The 18,532-nt window shown below is 43.3% G+C and overlaps 2 protein-coding genes across 5 annotated transcripts in view; one reads left to right on the top strand and one right to left on the bottom strand.

Annotated features, from left to right (window-relative positions):
• Positions 1–13,744, bottom strand: part of PAAF1 (proteasomal ATPase associated factor 1) — a 49,981-nt gene extending 36,237 nt beyond the window's left edge. Inside the window, exons 1-4 of one of the 3 annotated variants that reach the window (XM_031016150.3) lie at positions 13,435–13,492; positions 11,682–11,722; positions 3,687–3,755; positions 3,329–3,432 (exon numbers count right to left, since the gene is read on the bottom strand). In XM_031016150.3, the coding sequence (XP_030872010.1) occupies positions 3,329–3,432; positions 3,687–3,723 (141 nt within the window). In that variant the 5' untranslated portion in view covers positions 3,724–3,755; positions 11,682–11,722; positions 13,435–13,492. Of the gene's footprint in view, positions 1–3,328; positions 3,433–3,686; positions 3,756–11,681; positions 11,723–13,434 lie in introns of all 3 variants that reach the window. The other 2 variants (XM_031016149.3, XM_031016148.3) reach the window with 2 other exon arrangements.
• COA4 (cytochrome c oxidase assembly factor 4 homolog) lies at positions 13,614–17,795 on the top strand. Of its 2 annotated transcripts, none has more exons than XM_004051788.5 (2): positions 13,614–13,746; positions 17,166–17,795. In XM_004051788.5, the coding sequence occupies exon 2, from the start codon at positions 17,182–17,184 to the stop codon at positions 17,443–17,445; it is 264 nt and encodes an 87-aa protein (XP_004051836.1). In that variant the 5' UTR covers positions 13,614–13,746; positions 17,166–17,181; the 3' UTR covers positions 17,446–17,795. The 2 variants fall into 2 exon arrangements, with proteins under 2 accessions (XP_004051836.1, XP_018893055.1); XM_019037510.4 differs by lacking the exon at positions 13,614–13,746 and adding an exon at positions 13,769–14,024.
• The last annotated feature ends 737 nt before the right edge of the window (positions 17,796–18,532 follow it).

The following is an 18,532-nucleotide window of genomic DNA, read 5'->3' as shown; positions in this document are numbered from 1 at the left end:
ACCAATACTCTCAATTAGCAGTGGGGCAAGGAACAGGATCAGTGGAAGAGGACATAAAGAGATATAAGGAAACTCTTCAACACCATCCCCCAAACCTAGGTCTTAAAAGACAAGTCTAAAAGTACACTTGCTGTCTACAAGAACTTTTAGAGAGAATGTTAGACTACTGACATTTACAATGACCAGATGAAATTGGTAAAGTAAATTATGGTACACCCATAAAATATGTAGGCCTGGGTCAGGCTTACGGTGCCTATTCCCTCCTAAGACTTAAATTGACTGTACATGTTCATAGACTGGTTGTTGTAACACAGCTATATTTTGATGCCCCATGTGTTCTACCTAGTCATTATCACCTGTCTTTCAACTACTGTAGGAAGATAACACTGGTGGCATATTAGGAAAGTATACCTAGAACTGGATGTTAGATTCAGGAGACATGACTTGCTAAGGGCCATTTGTAACCATTTTAGGTAAGAATATTGGCGTTTGAAGGTAGCATGTGTAGAGGTAAAAAAAAGAAAAAGGCTTGGTAAACCCTCCCTCAAGGACTCTTGCAATATGACAGTCCCTTACTCTAACCAGCATAATACCAATGCTATCACTTAAGTATAGATCTCCTATAAGGAACTGAGGAGCTGCACTCACCAAAGGACCCCTAACCTTTTATCTCTTCTACAGTAGTACTTCAAAGTCTCTGGTAATTCTTCAGGACAATGAAAATGTCTTCAATAATCAAAATTTTCTGAACCTCTTTATATCCAACAAGCACAGGTCCTCACAGTTCATTAGAAAGAATGGTTTCAAAGTCAAAATATTCTCATCATTGAATCAGTATGCTCTTTACAGATCATCTACTCCTTTAAAATGACAATTAGACTATCTACACAAACAGCACTTTCTTAGCCAGCATATCCATGCCTGGCTGCCTGCAGGCCTTTCATTAAATGAGTTTTTGCTTCTAACTGTGTGATAAAGCCCATATAGCTGCAAGAGTGCTGGCCTGGATTTGGAACTGCCTCTTGTACCAGAAACTAAAGCATCAGCTAAATCCTCTTGGCTGAATATTCATATTAGCAAGGATGCAAGGAGCTTCAAAAACTTAGTGTTTGGGCCTCTGTAAGAATTGGATTTGCTCTCAGAAGACTTCATTTCTTTGGAGCTATGTGACAGATTTCAATAATCAGTACTTTCCTCCTACTTTGCAGTCTTGCAAATCAATCTTTAATCCACAAACAGACTACAAAGGAAGATAAATGTTAAAATATCTTCCAACATTAGCAGTGGACAATCATGCTGTTAATGAAAATATTTTAAAGAAAAACTGCAAGAGAGATCAGAACAGACAAAATCCAAGGGGAAAAAGTGTGAGTATGCTGCACTAAGATAAAATTCTAAGTCAAACATTTTTATCCTCCAGGGTTAGACATTTAAGCATAATGACAGATCTACTGTTTAAGAGAACAATGTAGCAATATCAAATTAGCAAAGTGACTCATGGCAGTTAGGAAACAAATGAATGTTCAACCATAAGCACTTACTGTCTGAACCCACTCAGCAGGTTCACAGCAAAAATTAGCAATCATGTTTGAAGTGATAAAGACTGTATCCAGGTCTGAGTATGAAGGGAAGAAAGAAGTCAGCACCCAGGCTGTGCCAAAACACCTGGGAAAAACGTAGGCTTGCATGGTAGTGCTAAACTTGGAATCAACAGAACTGGGTTTCAATTCCAGCATACAGTCTGTCTTTGATTATTAGAGATTAATTAACCTCTCTGAGTTTGTTTGCTTATCTGCAAAATGGAAATTTAAAATGCCAATCCCACAGGATTGTTATGGTAAAAGAACCAAAACTAACTTCTGTAGTATTTTATAGATTCATCCACATGCAATCTCACTCCCCATTAACCATTCTAGGAGGTAGAATAGGATCTCAGCTTTATTGATGAGGAAACTGACACTCAGAGAACTAAGTTATTTGTCCAAAATCACACAGCTAATAAGTGTCAGAGTTAACTAAGACTTAGATCTTCTGATACCTATAATACCCATAGCTGTTTATGAAAAACAAATATAAAATATATAATAACATGTAGCCTACTACCTGGCCCAAAGAGAGTAATGAATGAACATTTGCTAAAAATCTTATGTAAAAAACAAAGTATTCTCTATTCTTGTCAGTATACCCAAAATATTTTTTATAACTAAAAAGTTTAATTACACAAAAAATGAAAAATGAAACAAAAGGCTGGTCTACCCTCACGGAATCATCTCACCAGAGCATACTAACTGCAGCAGTCAGAATGAGTAGGGAGAGGCAAATCATGGGTTCTCCAACGCTTTGCTTACCCATCTACTCACCTCAAAGACAAACAAGAAAAACTGTTAAGTACTATTAATGTAGGCTCTTCATCAAGGCCTCACCAGATATGGATTATAAGGCTACATTGTTCAGTGTAGTAGGTAATGGCCGTATCAGGCAACTGAGAACTACTTGGATATGGGCATCTATATTTTCAACTGTAAATTTTATAAAACCTAAATACAGATCAAGTATTTCTAATAAAAATTAGAGTCTGAGCTGAGATAAGCTGTAAAAGTAAAATATACATGGAGTTTTGAAGACTTAATAAGAAAAAGAAATGTAAAACATCTCTAATAATTTTTAGTATTATTTACAGGTTGAAATAATGTTTTAGATATACTGGGTTAGATCAAATATATTATTAAAATCAATTTTGCTTGGGCATGGTAGCTCACGCCTGTAATCTCAGCACTTTGGGAGGCCGAGACAGGTGGATCACGAGGTCAGGAGTTCGAGACCAGCCTGGCCAACATGGTGAAACCCCAACTCTACTAAAAATGCAAAAATTAGCTGGGGTGGTGGCGGGCGCCCATAATCCCAGCTGCTAAGGAGGCTGAGGCAGGAGAATTGCTTGAACCCAGGAGACAGAAGTTGCAGTGAGCCAATATCGTGCCATTGCACTCCAGCCTGGGTGACAGAGCAAGACTCCATCTCAAAAAACAAAACAAAATCAATTTCATTGTTTATTTTTATCTCTATAATGTGGCCACTAGAAAATTTTAAATTACACATGCATCTTGCATTATCAGAGCTGATATAAGGGAAGTAAGAGGAAGTATGATGGCACTTAAAAGTATATGTAACTACAATAGAAAAGACCAGTGACACTCACAGACAGCAAAAACTATGATTCTCATACAAATGAAGTGGAGATATACAGATAATAGTATAAATATCTAAGGTAGATGTTTGGGTACTACCATAGTTTTAAATATCATGCCATCTAGAAGACACAAAAACATACCTTGTTTATTTCATTCACAATAAATCCTTCTGAAGCTGTAACCTCTGGGATGCCATCTAGGCCAATTCCTTGACAAGTTAGGCTGCCATACAAAGATGGTTTCCCTATATGGTACAAAAGAAGCATGTCTCAAAAAATAAGAAAAATTTATTATTTTTCTCTTTGAAGACCCAATTCAGGCATCTGTATAAATAGTATACCCATGAAATTGGCCCATGAAAGAAAAACAGGTACCTGTGTTAAAAGTCAGGTGAAGTAAAAAGAGAATTAGATTAGGTGTCTTAGTCTGTTTAGTGTTGCTATAAAGGAATACCTGAGGCTGGGTAATTTATAAAGAAAAGAGGTTTATTTGGCTCACGGTTCTGCAGACTGTACAAGAAGCATGGCACCAGCATCTGCTTCTGATGAGAGCCTCAGGCTGCTTCCACTCATGGCAGAAGGAGAAGGGGAGCCAGTGTATGCAGAGATCACATGGTGAGAGAGGAAGTAAGAGAGAGAAGGGAGATGCCAGGATCTTTTTAACAATCAGCTTTCTCAGGAAAGAACAGAGTGAGAACTCAGTCACTCTCACTCTCCAGGGAGGACATTAATCTATTCATGAGGGGTCTGCCCCCATGACCCAAACACCCCCCATTAGGCCCTACCTCCAACACTGAGGATTAAATTTCAACATGAGATTTGGAGGGGTCAAACATACACACTATAGCACTAAACTCTAATTTGAAAGGGAATACACTTTCAAGACTAAAATACATTTTCTTTTTTCTTTTTTTTTTTTTTTTTGAGATGGAGTCTTGCTCTGTCGCCCAGGCTGGAGTGCAGTGGCGTGATCTCAGCTCACTGGAATCTCCACCTCCTGGGTTCACACCATTCTCCTGCCTCAGCCTCCGAACAGCTGGGACTACAGGCACCCGCCACCATGTCGGCTAATTGTTTGTATTTTTAGTAGAGATGGGATTTCACCATGTTAGCCAGAATGGTCTCGATCTCCTGACCTCGTGATACACTCGCCTCAGCCTCCCACAGTGCTGGGATTACAGGCGTGAGCCACCGCGTCCGGCCTGACTAAAATACATTTTCAAGACTAAAAGCTAAGAACAAAGATTTAGAGATTTGATACAGCATTTGTAGAGAGGGCTTTTAGAGTGATCTCAACCTGATGTAACTGGCTGTGAAATGTAATTCTTCCAGGATGAAAGGTGAAGATCAGTATGCATACATGTATTTATCTACAGTATATACACATAATACATAGTAAAGAATTAAGCTTCAGTAACCTGTAAAATTTGCCTAAGTAGAATACTGATTTTGCAGAGATATGGGCTAAGTAAGATACTATCCTACACATAAACACACGCAGATGATAGAATGAAGTTAAAAACTGTTTCCATTCTTCTACACCTTATATATTCATGTCTGTAACAGCCCATAACACACTGTTTACATGTCTGACTTGCCCAACAGACTGTGAAGCCCTTAAGTCTAGCAGGGTGCTACATTCATTTATTATTCAGTAAATAAATGTTGAGCCAAACTGAAGTTACAGGAGAGAAGCAGAAATCATCATGGATTCACACAAGAGTGGGAGGAATTTTTTTTTTTTTTTTTTTTTTTTTGAGATGGAGTTTCACTCTTGTCGCCTAGGTTGGAGTACAATGGCGTGATCTCAGCTCACTGCAACCTCCACCTCCTGGGTTCAAGCAGTTCTCATGCCTCAGCCTCCCAAGTACCTGGGATTAAAGGCGCGTGCCACCACACCTGGCTAATTTTTGTATTTTCAGTAGAGACGGGGTTTCACCATATTGGCCAGGCTGGTCTTGAGCTCCTCCCCTCAGGTGATCCACCCACCTCAACCTCCCGAAGTGCTGGGATTACAGGTGTGAGCCACCACGACCAGGCCGGGAGGGCTTTCTAGAGAGTATAGGAGCCTCAAAGAAAGATAGGAGCTGGCTAGGAAGAAAATAGGGGAAAGAAAACTCCAAGTCAAGGAGGAGCATATCAAGAATAAAAGAAAGTCAGCCGGGCATGGTGGCTCACACCTGTAATCTCAGCACTTTGGGAGCCCAAGGTGGGCGGATCACAAGGTCAGGAGTTCAAGACCAGCCTGGCCAACATAGTGAAACCTCTTCTCTACTAAAAATACAAAAATTAGCCAGGTGTGGTGGCACGTGCCTGTAGTCCCAGCTATGATACTCAGGAGGCTGAAGCAGGAGAATACCTTGAACCTGGCAGGCAGAGGTTGCAGTGAGCCGAGACCACGCCATTGCACTCCAGCCTGGGTGACAGAGTGAGACTCCATCTCAAAAAAAAAGAATAAAAGAAAGTCAAAAAGAACAAGAAGGAAAGATTCATCAATTAATACACCAGTTTGGTAATAGCAGTCATGGAAATGATAGTTGAGGGATAAATCCCAGAGAAACTCAAAGTCTAGGGTAGAAGTTTGGCCTAGAGAAGACCTAGTAAAGACGCTTTTCACAGGGAAGTATCATGAAGCACTATTTCAGAAAGATGCCACAAAAACAGAATTGAAGCAACTTCACTTTTTATCCCACTCCATGATTCCCTATTGTGTTTACCAACTGCCTTAAGAAGTCTGGCCCTCATGGTGCATCATTTCAACCAATCACTCAATGACTTCTCCACATTTGTGGATGTATATATATGTATTTTTTTAATATTTGAGACAGGGTCTCGCTCTGTCACCCAGGCTGGAGTGCAGTGGCATGATCATGGTTCACTGCAGCCTCTATCTCCCAGAATCAAGTGATTCTCCCGCCTCAGCTTCCTGAGTAGCCTGCATGCCACCATGCCCAGCTATTTTTTTTTATTTTTATTTTTAGTAGAGACAGAGTCTAACTATGTTGCTCAGACTGGTCTCGAACTGCTGGGCTCAAGTAATCCTTCTGCCTCAGCCTCCCAAAGTGCTTGGATTACAGGGTGAGTTACCCTGCCCAGCTGACTTCTCTACATTTGTGAAGTCACTAAAATGACCTCAGCCTTAGTTTTCTCTATATAATAGCAGAACTAGGATCAATCCAACCACTTACCTTCTACATTCCTACATGCAGGCTGCTGAGTACTGCTCCAGAAAAGAACACAACTGTGCCGACTGTCACCAATCCAATTCATGTTTCTAAACTCAGCAGTTTTGTAATCCTCTCACCCCTCCCATTCCCCACAGCAGCTGGTTCTCATGCCATCTCTCCTCCCATCAAAATCTCCTTCCTTCATAATAGCCAAAAACTAGAAATATATGTCCATTAATTGATGAATGGATAAACAAAATGTAGTATATCCATACAACAGAGTATTACCGGGCCACAAAAAGGAATGAAGTACTGATAAAAACAACAAATAGAAACATTATACTAAGTTGCCTGTAATCCCAGCACTTTGGGAGGCCGAGGTGGGAGGATCACTTGAGGCCAAGAGTTCAAGACCAGCCTGGCCAACATGTCGAAACCTCGTTCGTCTCTACTGAAAATACAAAAATTACCCGGGTGTGGTGGCAGGCGCCTGTAATCCCAACTACTCAGGAGGCTGAGGCACAAAAATCACTTGAACCTGGGAGGTGAAGGCTGCAGTGAGGAGCCGAGATTGCGCCACTATACTTCAGCCTAGATGACACAGTGAGACTCTCAAAAAAGAAAGAAAGAAACATTATACTAAGTGAAAGAAGTCACACAAAAGGCCACGTATTTTATGATTCCATTTATATGAAACGTCCAAAGTAGGCAAATCCACAGAGCTAGAAAGTAAACTAGTGGTTGCTAGGATTGGGGGGTGGAAAGTGACTGTTAATGGGTATAGACTTTTTTGGGGGGGATACTAGAAATAATATATGTAAAGTAACTAGCACATAGATAGCACACATTTTTATCTCAATAAAGCTGTTATTTAAAAACAAAAACAAGAAACAAGATGGTGGATCACACCTAGAGTCCCAGCTACTTGGGAGGCTGAGGGAGGATCACTGGAGCCCAGGAGTTCAAATTCAGCACCTGGGAAACACAGCGAGACCCCATGTATTAAAAAATAAACACAGGAGTTCAAGACCAGCCTCGGCAACATAGTGAGACCTTGTCTCTACAAAAAATTTTAAAAATTAGCCAGGTATGGTAGTGCATGACTGTGGTCCCAGCTACTGAGGAGGCTGAAGTGGGAGGATCTCTTGAACCCAGGAGATCAAGGCTGCAGTAAGCCATAATCATGCAACTGTACTCCAGCCTGGGCAACAGGGCAAGACCCTGTCTCAAAAAAATAAGAACAGGCCAGGCACAGTGGCTCACGCCTGTAATCCCAGCACTTTGGGAGGCCAAGGTGGGCAGATCACAAGGTCAGGAGTTCGAGACCATCCTGCTTAACATGGTGAAACCCCGTCTCTACTAAAAATACAAAAAAATTAGCTGGGCGTGGTGGTGGACACCTGTAATCCCAGCTACTTCGGAGGCTGAGGCAGAAGAATGGCATGAACCTGGAAGGCGGAGCTTGCAGTGAGCCAAGAACATGCCACTGCACTCCAGCCTGGGCAACAGAGTGAGACTCCGTCTCAAAAAAAAAAAAAAAAATTAGCCAGGCGTGGTGGCGCATGCCTGAAATCCCAGCTACTTGGGAGGCTGAGGCAGGAGAATCGCTTGAATCCAGGAGGTGGAGGTTGCAGTGAGCAGAGATCACACCACTGCACTCCAGCCTGGGCGACAAGAGTGAAACTCCATCTCAAAAATAAATAAATAAATAATAAAAATAAAAATAAACACACACAGAAACAAAAACCACCCTCCTCCTTAAGAGTTGACATTATTAACTCCAATTCATAAAGAAAACTGAACCTACAAGTTACCTTCAAAAAAAAAAAAAAAAGTGCAGGCACGGTGCCTCACGCCTGTAATCCCAGCAGTTTGGGAGGCCAGGGAGCGGATCACGAGGTCAGGAGATGGAGACCATCGTGACTAACACAGTGAAACCCCATCTCTACTAAAAATACAAAAAATTGCCGGGCACAGTGGCTCACGCCTGTAATCCCAGCACTTTCGGAGGCTGAGGCAGGCGGGTCACCTGAGGTTGGGAGTTCGAGACTAGCCTGACCAACATGGAGAAACCCTGTCTCTATTAAAAAAAAAAAAAATACAAAATTAGCCAGGCATGGCAGCACATGCTTGTAATCCCAGCTATTCGGGAGGCTGAGGCAGGAGAATTGCTTGAATCTGGGAGGCGGAGGTTGCAGTGAGCCAAGATGGCACCATTGCACTTCAGCCTGGACAACAAGAGCAAAGCTCCATCTCAAAAAAAAAATACAAAAAATTAGCCGGGCATGGTAGCATGCGCCTGTAGTCCTAGCTACTTGGGAGGCTGAGGCTGGAGAATTGCTTGAACCCAGGAGGCAGAGGTTGCAGTGAGCCAAGATTGCACCACTGCACTCCAGCCTGGGCAACAGAGTGAGACTCCATCTCAAAAACAAACAAACAAACAAACAAAAAACTCCTTGGTTGTTGAAGGTAGCTTGGTAATTTAAAACAACAACAACAACAGCAACAACATTAAGTTTGTTGCTTTGTAAAGACTTGATAACGTTTTTTTAAAACTGTTTTAGGCCGGGGGGCAGTGGCTCACGCCTGTAACCCCAGCACTTTGGGAGGCCAAGGCGGGCGGATCACTTGAGCTCAGGAGTTCAAGACCAGCCTGGCCAACATGGTGAAACCCCGTCTCTACTAAAAATACAAAAATTAGCTGGGCATGGTAGTAGTCCCAGCTGTAGTCCCAGCTATTCAGGAGGCTGAGGCACAAGAATCGCTTGAACCTAGGACTGGAGGTTGCAGTGAGCTGAGATCATGCCACTGCACTCCAGCCTGGGTGACAGAGCTAGATTCTGTTTAAAAAAAACTGCTTTAATAGTACGTATCGGCAAGATAAATGCAAAATATTAGGGAAAAGATCTAAAAAAAAATATAAACCCCAGTTGATGTTTTGCTCTTAGATTGCTTTTTTAGCCTAAGTAAAGATTTGCCTTGCTTTAAAGAAACTGTGCCTTTCGGTTATGGTTTATTACAAGATAGCCAAGGTCCTTGTAATAATAAGTGGACTAATGAAGAGAAGGTGAATTTTAGTGTATGTTTATATATTTTAGTTAAAATAAAATGTAGGTCTTTTGTGTATTTTTATTTTATTTATTTATTTATTTAGAGATGGAGTTTCGCTCTTGTTGCCCAGGCTGGAGTGCAATGGTGCGATCTCCACTCACTGCAACCTCCACCTCCTGGATTCAAGCGATTCTCCTGCCTCAGCCTCCCGAGTAGCTGGGATTACAGGCACGCACCACCACACCCAGGTAAGTTTTTGTATTTTTAGTAGAAACAGGGCTTCACCATGTTAGCCAGGCTGGTCTCAAACTCCTGACCTCAGGTGATCCGCCCGCCACAGCCTCCTAAAGTGCTGGGATTACAGGCGTGAGCTGCTGTGCCTGGCTTTTTTTTTTTTTTTTTTTGAGACAGAGTCTTGCTCAGTCATCCAAGCTGGAATGTGGTGGCACTATCTGGTCTCACTGCAAGCCCCGCCTCCCGGGTTCACTCCATTCTCCTGCCTCAGGCTCCCGAGTAGCCGGGACTACAGGGGCCCACCACCACATCCAGCTAATTTTTTGTATTTTTTTTTAGTAGAGCCACCGCACCTGGCTTTTTTTTTTTTTTTTTTTAACTGAGACAGGGTTTCACTCTGTCTCTCAGGCTGAAGTACAGTGGCACAATCCTAGCTCCAGCAGTTAGAATAGGATTTTTGAACATAATTAAGCACAATAAAATAGGTAAAATAAAACACAGTATTTTCCTTGAATTTTTATGTTAAGTATACATATGTATATGTGTGTGTGTATATATATATATTTGTGTATTTGTGTGTGTGTTTCTTTTTTTAGAGCCAGGGTCTCACTTTCTGGTCCAGGGTAGGAGACCATGTAGCATGATCACGGCTACCCTTGTCCAGGGTAGGAGGTCCAGTAGCATAATCACAGCTCACTGCAGCCTTGACTTGCTGGGCTTGAGCAATCCTCCCACCTCTGCCTCTTGAGTAGCTGGGACTACAGACACCCAACACCATGCCCAGCTAGTTTTATTTGCTGTAGACACGAGGTCTCCCTATGTCTCCCAGGCTGGTCTCAAGCAATCCTCCGCCTTGGCCTCCCAGAATGGTGGATGACAGGTATGAGCCCCCACGTCTGGCCTTATTTTTAAGATGATTGGCAAGTCACAGCACTATAAAGTCCATCCTTTATTCCACTGATATAAACAATAATCTTTTTTTTTTTTTTAATGATGGGGTCTCACTCTGTCACCCAGGCAAAAGTGCAATGGTTCGATCATAACTCACTGCAGCTTGAACCTCCCGGGCTCAAGAGATCCTCCTATTGCAGCCTCCCAAGTAGCTGGGACTACATGCGCATGCCACTACGCCTGACTAATTTTTTTTATTTTTTATAGAGATGGGGAGGGGTCTCACTTTGTTGCCCAGGCTGGTCTCGAACTCCTGAGCTCAAGTGATCCTCCTGCCTCAGCTTCCCAAAGTGCTAGGATTACAGGTGTGAGCCACTGTGCCTGGCCAAAACTTCATTTCTCATAGAAATACAATATATCAGCAGCATTTGAAATGAAAGATAATCAGCAAAACAAAACTTTCTTACAGAATTTAGAAGGAAGGCTGATTTGTTTTAGAATGGTACCACCTCGGTTACAATTTGAAAAGAATCCTGTGAATGATATAAGACTGTTGTTCAAAAGAAAAATTGATAAGACTTGGGAGCTTCCTGGATATGGCAGGGTCAAGTAACTAAGTTTTTCACTCTGATGCCTAGAAAAATGATGGTAACTTAAGAAATGAGAAAAATCAGGAAAGAGAACTCACTTGACAACAAATGTACTCAGCTTGGTTTTGGACTTCAGTAAGTCCAGTAACTTAAGGTGACAGTAAGACCTTTAAGCAGAAATCTCTAGCAAACAACTGATCAATCTCTGCTTGAACATGGAGAAGTCAGGGCTGGGGCTGTAGATCTAGAAATTATCATCAAGAAAGTCCCAGTTGAAGCTGCAGAAGTGCTTAGAATACAATAGCACAGGGTAAGTGACTAATTAAGATGCATCAACAATGTCTCCATGAATAAGTCTGTGGCTTTCAAATGGAAAATCAATCTGAAGGCCTTCCCTTGGAACGGAGGAGTTGGGGTGTTGGCCATACAGTACAGACTGGTCAAGCATGTTTGCAGACTATTATGTAAGGAGGCTGGGCCAGGAGAAAGTAGGAAGCTTTCTTTTAAGGGTATTAATCCTTCTCCTTTAAAGTGACAGCATATATAATTTATGGGTATTACCTGGGGGATGACAGCTCAGCCAGGCCTCCCCTTCATCCTTCCTACGAAGAAAGACAAAAGCCTAATTAGGCTTACCCAAAGTTGAATAGGATCCCATAGTTACAAGGGAAGAAAGAAGGTCATGTAACCTCCAGTTTGGTCATAGTACTTAGACATGAGATAGTCCAACCTCTCATCGGGTATAGATCATTCTAAGACAGACAAACTTTATTTGTTCAAGAAATATTTGTAGATTAACTATTTAATGAATAGATATCTGTTGGTTAAATTAATGCTCATCCGTTGACGGTGAGCTCACTTTGAAAAATCAAGGTTATTTAATTAGATATTTATCAGGATTATTGTAAACCAAGCCCTGTGCTAAGCACTTTCCATACACAATCATTAACCCTCACAATAACCAAACAAGATTCCTTTTATTATTTTAGCACCTGCCCAATCATCCAAATCCTGATCTCTTCACCCTAGCACTTTTAGGGTATAATGGAAAGGGTCTATGCATTTAAGACAGAAAGATCTAGGTTGACAGCAACCCTCTATCATTTGATGAGATGCATGATCTTGGGCAAATTAAGCCTTCTGATTCTGGTGCTGTATTTTCTCATAGGTACCTAGTGGCACTTCATGTTATTGTTCTTTATTACTTATCACATTCTGTGTACTAGCAACTAGTCTGTATTTTAGCCCACCTAAATTAAGTAAGGTATAAATTTAGTTAAGGTGTAAATTTCTTAAATTCAGAAGGCTATGTTTCATTCATCTTCACCATTGTTTCAATTTGAAAAACCCTTATTAGTAGTAGCAGTTGCCAAATATAGCACTGCTATATTCATCCTGAAGCCTAGAGAAATAACTGGAATAGTATAAGATCAATAAATGTTAGATGAATGAATAGTTTGCTGTGTATTCCTAATTAAGACGTCAGCTTTTCTTCTTTTTTGAGATGAGTATCGCTCTGTCACCCAGGCTGGAGTGCAGTGGTGCAATCTCGGCTCACTGCAACCTCCACCTCCCGGGTTCAACCGATTCTCCTGCCTCAGCCTCCCGAGTAGCTGGGATTATAGGCGCCCACCACCAAGCCCGACTAATTTCTGTATTTTTAGTAGAGACGGAGTTTCACCATGTTGGTCAGGCTGGTCTCGAACTTCTGACCTCAACTGATCCACCAATCTCAGTTTTCCAAAGTGCTGGGATTACAGGCATGAGCCACTGCGCCTGGCCTGGATGTCGGCTTCTTGAAGAGCAGGAACCATCACTTATATTTAGAGTATACATCTGAGCTCCACCAAGCATCCAGTACGGGGCCTGGACACAGTATTAGTTTCCTTAATAGTATCGTCCAGTATGCCTAATATAGCATTAGGGGCCTAGGAGAATACAAAGGTTCCATTACATACACAAAGTGGTGGTGAGTACAGGGACTTCTGGAAGTAACTGACGACTAATCAATATTTGCTAAATGACTGCTTGGCCAAAAGCCTTCCTGCCTCCCAGTATCCCTGTCTTTCTCCAACTCAATACTAGTTCTGACGCGGGGATCACACAGCTCATGTGCTCCCTTGGCCTGGGGATAGCTTTTCAGAGAATGACCATACGGGTTTGATACTTCTTTTTCCGGACCCTGTTCCCTCCATATCCCTCGACAATTGACGAAGTAACCCCTATTGATATCCTGGACCAGGCATGGCTCTCCTTGACGCAAAGCAACATCCACTACCCGCCTCCTCTGACTCTGTTCTGGGCCTGGATTCACCTGAGGGCTTGCGCCCAGTCGCTCTGAATCCTCAAAGGCGCCGCCATCTCGACCCCGCCTCCACCAGCCCACCTCTTCCGCCCCTTCCCGGAAGTGAGTCCCCGAGAAGTGTGCGGCGAGGACAGAGGTGGGCTCAACACCAAGAGGCCACCAATGAAAACGTGACTTTTTCACATTCCCCGCCCCTTCCGTGTGCACGCTCCCCACGAGGGGCTGGTTCCTGAAAGAATGTACAGAGGATCCCCAACCGCCTGTGAAGCCCAAGCCGTCGCGTAGGAGCGTGCGTTCGGGCCCTCTTCTCCCACCTGTTCGGTGAGCATCGCGTACCGCGTTCTTCAGGAGGCGTTGCGGGAACAACGGGGCTGCGATCAGCGGCCGCGCGCGCGCATGCGTCCTCAAAGTTCAAAGTCCTCGATACGCCTGAGGCGCCTCAGGCCTCGTGGCTGCCAGCATTTTTCTGCTTTAAGATCCTTTCCATGACTTCCTTGTTTAGGCCAGCCTCCACGATCCAGCTGCCAACCATTTAGCCTACCCTGATCTCTGAGCAGGGGTCGTCGTCATTTTACTCCAGAGGAGACTGAAGCCAAAAGGTGGTGAGAGGAGAGTACAGTAGCATTTACTGAGTCCTATAGTAGCCCAAGCGCTTTTCATTCGTTATATTAATCTTCATTCTAATTGTGCGAATTAAATATTATTAATGGGAAAACTAAAATGAAAAAGATTACATAGTAAGGCGTAGTGCTGGGATTTGAACACGGATCTCTTGGTTTACGATCAAGGCACTTTCCATTCCACTGTTCTTTCTCTAAATTATTTGCTCCTGGCCTATTTAAAGAGTTAACAGTGTATTTAGGAAGAGAAAACTATCATTTATTGAACTCTTTAGACATACCAGCCTCCTTACAAACCTTACCTTTTTTTTTTTTTTTTTTTCTTTTTTTTCTTTTTTTTTTTTTTGAGACAGGGTCTCCCGCTGTAACCCAGGCTGGAATGCAGTGGCGTGATCACGGTTCACAGTGTTGCCCAGGCTGGGCGCAAACCATCCTCCCGCCTCAGCCTCCCAGTGTTGGGATTACAGGCGTGAGCCATGGCACCCGGCTTCATCTCTGTGTTTCCAGAGAGGTTATCAAATGATGTGTCCAAGGGCACCAAATGAGGCAGTGACAAAGCTAGGTCCAAGTCTGTTTCAAAGCCCATTTTCTCCCTCTTGCTTAAGTTATACCGCCTCCAAGGCAAATGAGTTGTGTAAAGTGCCTAACTCCCTCTTGTGATTCCCCATTGCCCTCAGAATAAAAAGTCTTAAACTCCCTACTATGTCCTACAAAGCCTTGTGATGATCACTTACTTATATCGCCAGTTTAATATTGTCTTATTCTCACACTGTATTCTCCCATCACTGAACTTTTTTTTTTTTTGCTCTCATGTGTCAGATTCTATCTCAACCTCCTGCTCTTCCATTGACCAAAAATAGTTTTCCCATCTCTGGCTAACTTCTGTTCCATCTGTCAAGTTTCAGCTTGGAAATCACTTCCTGTAGGAAGCCTTCCCTGCCTATTCCTGCCCTTGTCTGGATTAGGTATCCCTTCACTGTGGTCCCAATCTTTGCTATCTGTACACTGTGTAGTAAACTGCCCTATTTCCTTGTCTAGGTTGTAAACTCCATGAAGCCAGGAACTTAACTGACTTAGACAGTCTTGAATCCTCAGCACTAGCATAGTGCCTGGTACATGATAGGTACTTAATCATTTGTTGAGTGAATGAGAGACACAGTAAAGGCAATGAGGAGTCCTAGTTGCTTTACAGCCCATCATGGTGAAATTTTTGCAAAGGCTGAAGTCATTTCTCTTCAAACCTTAAGTTCCTTCTGTATGCTGCTTTCTGCTGAGTGTTCTGATGCAGACGGGCAAGACAGTTTGGGCAAATAAATACACCTCACATTTTTGTATAGTTTACAAAGCCATCTCACCTTATAGACCCAGAGGCCAGGTTTCTGCATGCTGTATGCTACAGCCACACTGAACTCTTTCCATCCTTCCCATGTGTCAAAACCTACCCATATTTGGGCACTCTTTCACTTTGTTTGTTTGTTTGTTTTGGAGATGGAGTCTCACTCTGTCACCCAGGCTGGAGTGCAGTGGCGCGATCTTTGGCTCACTACAACCTCCGCCCCCTGGGTTAAAGCGATTCTCCTGCCTGAGCCTCCCGAGTAGCTGGGATTACAGGCGCCTGCCATCACGCCTGCCTAATTTTTGTATTTTTAGTAGAGACGGGGTTTCATCATCCCGGCCAGGCTGGTCTTGAACTTCTGACCTTATGATCCATCCGCCTCGGGCTCCCAAATTGCTGGGATTACATGTGTGAGCCACTGTACCCAGCCTCTTTCACTTTTTAAACTTTGTTCTTCAGCATAGAATAAGGCTAGTAGGATAAAAGAAGAAAGATTATTTATTTATTTGAAACAGGGTCTCACTATGTCACCTAAGCTGGAGTACAGTGGCACCATCATAGCTCACTGCAGCCTTTGAACTCCTGGGCTCAAAGGATTCTCCCTCTTCAGCCTCTTGAGTACCTGGGACTACAAGTGTGTGCCACTATGCCCAGCTAATTTTTACATTTTTTTTCTTTTTTCTTTTTTTTCGAGACGGAGTTTTGCTCTTATTGCCCAGGCTGGAGTGCAATGGTGTGATCTCGGCTCACCGCAACCTCCGCCTCCTGAGTTCAACCTCCGCCTCCCGAGTTCAACCTCGGCTCTCCTGCCTCAGCCTCCTGAGTAGCTGGAATTACAGGCATACGCCACCACACCTTGCTAATTTTGTATTTTTAGTAGAGACGGGGTTTCTCCATGTTGGTCAGGCTGATCTTGATCTCCCGACCTCAGGTGATCCGACTGCCTCAGTCTCCCAAAGTGCTGGGATTATAGGCGTGAGCCACCGTACCCAGCTATTTTTAAATTTTTTTGTAGAGATGAGGTCTTGCTATAACCCCTGCTGGTCTCAAATTCCTGGGCTCAAGGGATCTTCCTGCCTCAGCCTCCCAAAATGCTAGGATTACAGGTGTGAGCCATCGTACCTAGCTGAAAGTTTAGTTCTGTTTAGGTAGATCAGAGATAGCTTACCTAAAAAGATGACATTTCACCTAATTCATATTCCAATAGCAAAATCCACTGAGCTTATTGAATGTTATGTCAAGCATTCTCACATAGTTTATCTCATTCAGTTCAAACCACTTTTCAGGCCTGCTCTCAGCCAGGCCTAGTGCTGGGGGCACAAAGGTAAATCAAGACGAACATCAGCCGGGCACAGTTGGCTCACACCTGTAATCCCAGCATTTTGGGTGGCTGAGGCAGGAGGATCACTTGAGCCCAGGAGTTTGAGATCATGCTGAGCAACATGGAAAAACCTTGTCTCTATTAAAAAATCAAAAAAATTAGCTGAGTGGTGATGCACACCTGTAGTCCCAGCTACTCTGGCCAGGGAGGGACTGAGGGGGAAGGATTGCTTGATCCCTAAAGATGGAGGCTACAGTGAGCCTGGGCAACAAAGCAAGACATCCTCAAAAAAAAAAAAAAAAAAACAACAACAAAAAAAAACAAGCATCTGTCTTCAAGCTTAGAGTCTCCCACGGGAGACAGACACATTAAACAGGCTAAATGGTGCAGTCTGGTCAGTGCTATTTATAATTTAGGAACCTTACATATTATATCCCTACTCTAACCTGTTAATGTTCTATAGACTCCCCATCCCCAGGATGTCAACCTCAGTCCCTCAAGGCCATACCTGGACCCAACGGGTGAAGAAAGACGATGAGGAGGAGGACCCGCTGGACCAGCTGATCTCCCGCTCTGGCTGTGCTGCCTCCCACTTTGCAGTGCAGGAGTGCATGGCCCAGCACCAGGACTGGCGGCAATGCCAGCCACAGGTGCAGGCGTTCAAGGATTGCATGAGTGAACAGCAGGCGAGGCGGCAAGAGGAGCTGCAGAGGAGGCAAGAACAAGCTGGTGCCCACCACTGAGACCCCAAACCACCTATCCCCAGTAGATGGCCCTGCCAAGACCAGCACCCAGCAAGATTATAGAGGAAGAAATCCTAAATGCTGGGTGTGGGAGGTCTAAAACATGGGGAGAGTTTTTGGATCTGGAGTTGAGAGCCATGGGTTTGGACATGACTGGCACAAACAGCTGTCATATGTTCATGGTCAGATGTCATACATCCTCAGCTGTCTTGTTCCACCAGTATTTGCCAGGAAAACAAAGAATGTGTTAAGGGATGCTCCCCCACCCCACATCTTGAGTCAGTGTGCCAAGTACTGAGATGATTTTAGGGACATTTTATTTTAAATTAAATTCACAATCTAATGGTAAATTGATTACCTAATTAATGCCTTTCTCTTTCATCACTTGTTCTGGATGTTTCAATCAGTTTAGTGGAAGGAAAAAAGTAAATGGGGAAACTTTATTCAAATATGTTTTTCTTTTGTTTTTTTGAGACAGGGTCTCTGTTGCCCAGGCTGGAGTGCAGTGGTGCAGTCAGGGCTCACTGCATCCTCAGTGGGCTCAGGCCATCCTCCCACCTCAGCCTCTCAAGTAGCTGGAACCACAGGTGTGTGCATCACCACACCCAGCTAATTATTCAAACATTGAGTACCTATTAAATGCCAGATTCTGTTGAATTAACAGATACCAAGTCTGGCTTTAACTTGCTCCCAGCCCAACAAACACAAAGTTGGGCTAACATTTTTAGAGTATATTTAACACTAAAATACAGATTTTCAGCTTTTGAAAAGGGGAGAAGATGTCAACATTGATTTTTATTCCCTCTTAACAATTTGCTGGAGCTGAATAGTAACTCCCCCTTTAAGTAGGTTGTGTTTTCCCATTCAAAACAGTTGCATATCACTTCTCATTTTTCTTCAACAAAACGACTCTTCCATTCTATTCTTTTTTGTTTGTTTGTTTTGAGATGGAGTCTTGCTCTGTCGCCCAGGCTGGCATGCAGTAGCACAATCTCGGCTCACTCCAACCTCTGCCTCCCAAATTCAAGTGATCCCCCTGCCTCAGCCTCCCAAGTAGCTGGGACTACAGGCAAGCACCACCATACCC

This window comes from Gorilla gorilla, chromosome 9 (assembly GCF_029281585.2).
Source record: "Gorilla gorilla gorilla isolate KB3781 chromosome 9, NHGRI_mGorGor1-v2.1_pri, whole genome shotgun sequence".
Lineage (NCBI taxonomy): Eukaryota > Metazoa > Chordata > Mammalia > Primates > Hominidae > Gorilla > Gorilla gorilla.
This window is presented reverse-complemented; position numbering and strand designations above follow the sequence as displayed.

Coding starts and splice junctions, on each gene's coding strand:
- COA4 (XM_004051788.5), top strand. CDS start 17,182: ATGTCAACCTCAGTCCCTCAAGGCCATACCTGGACCCAACGGGTGAAG.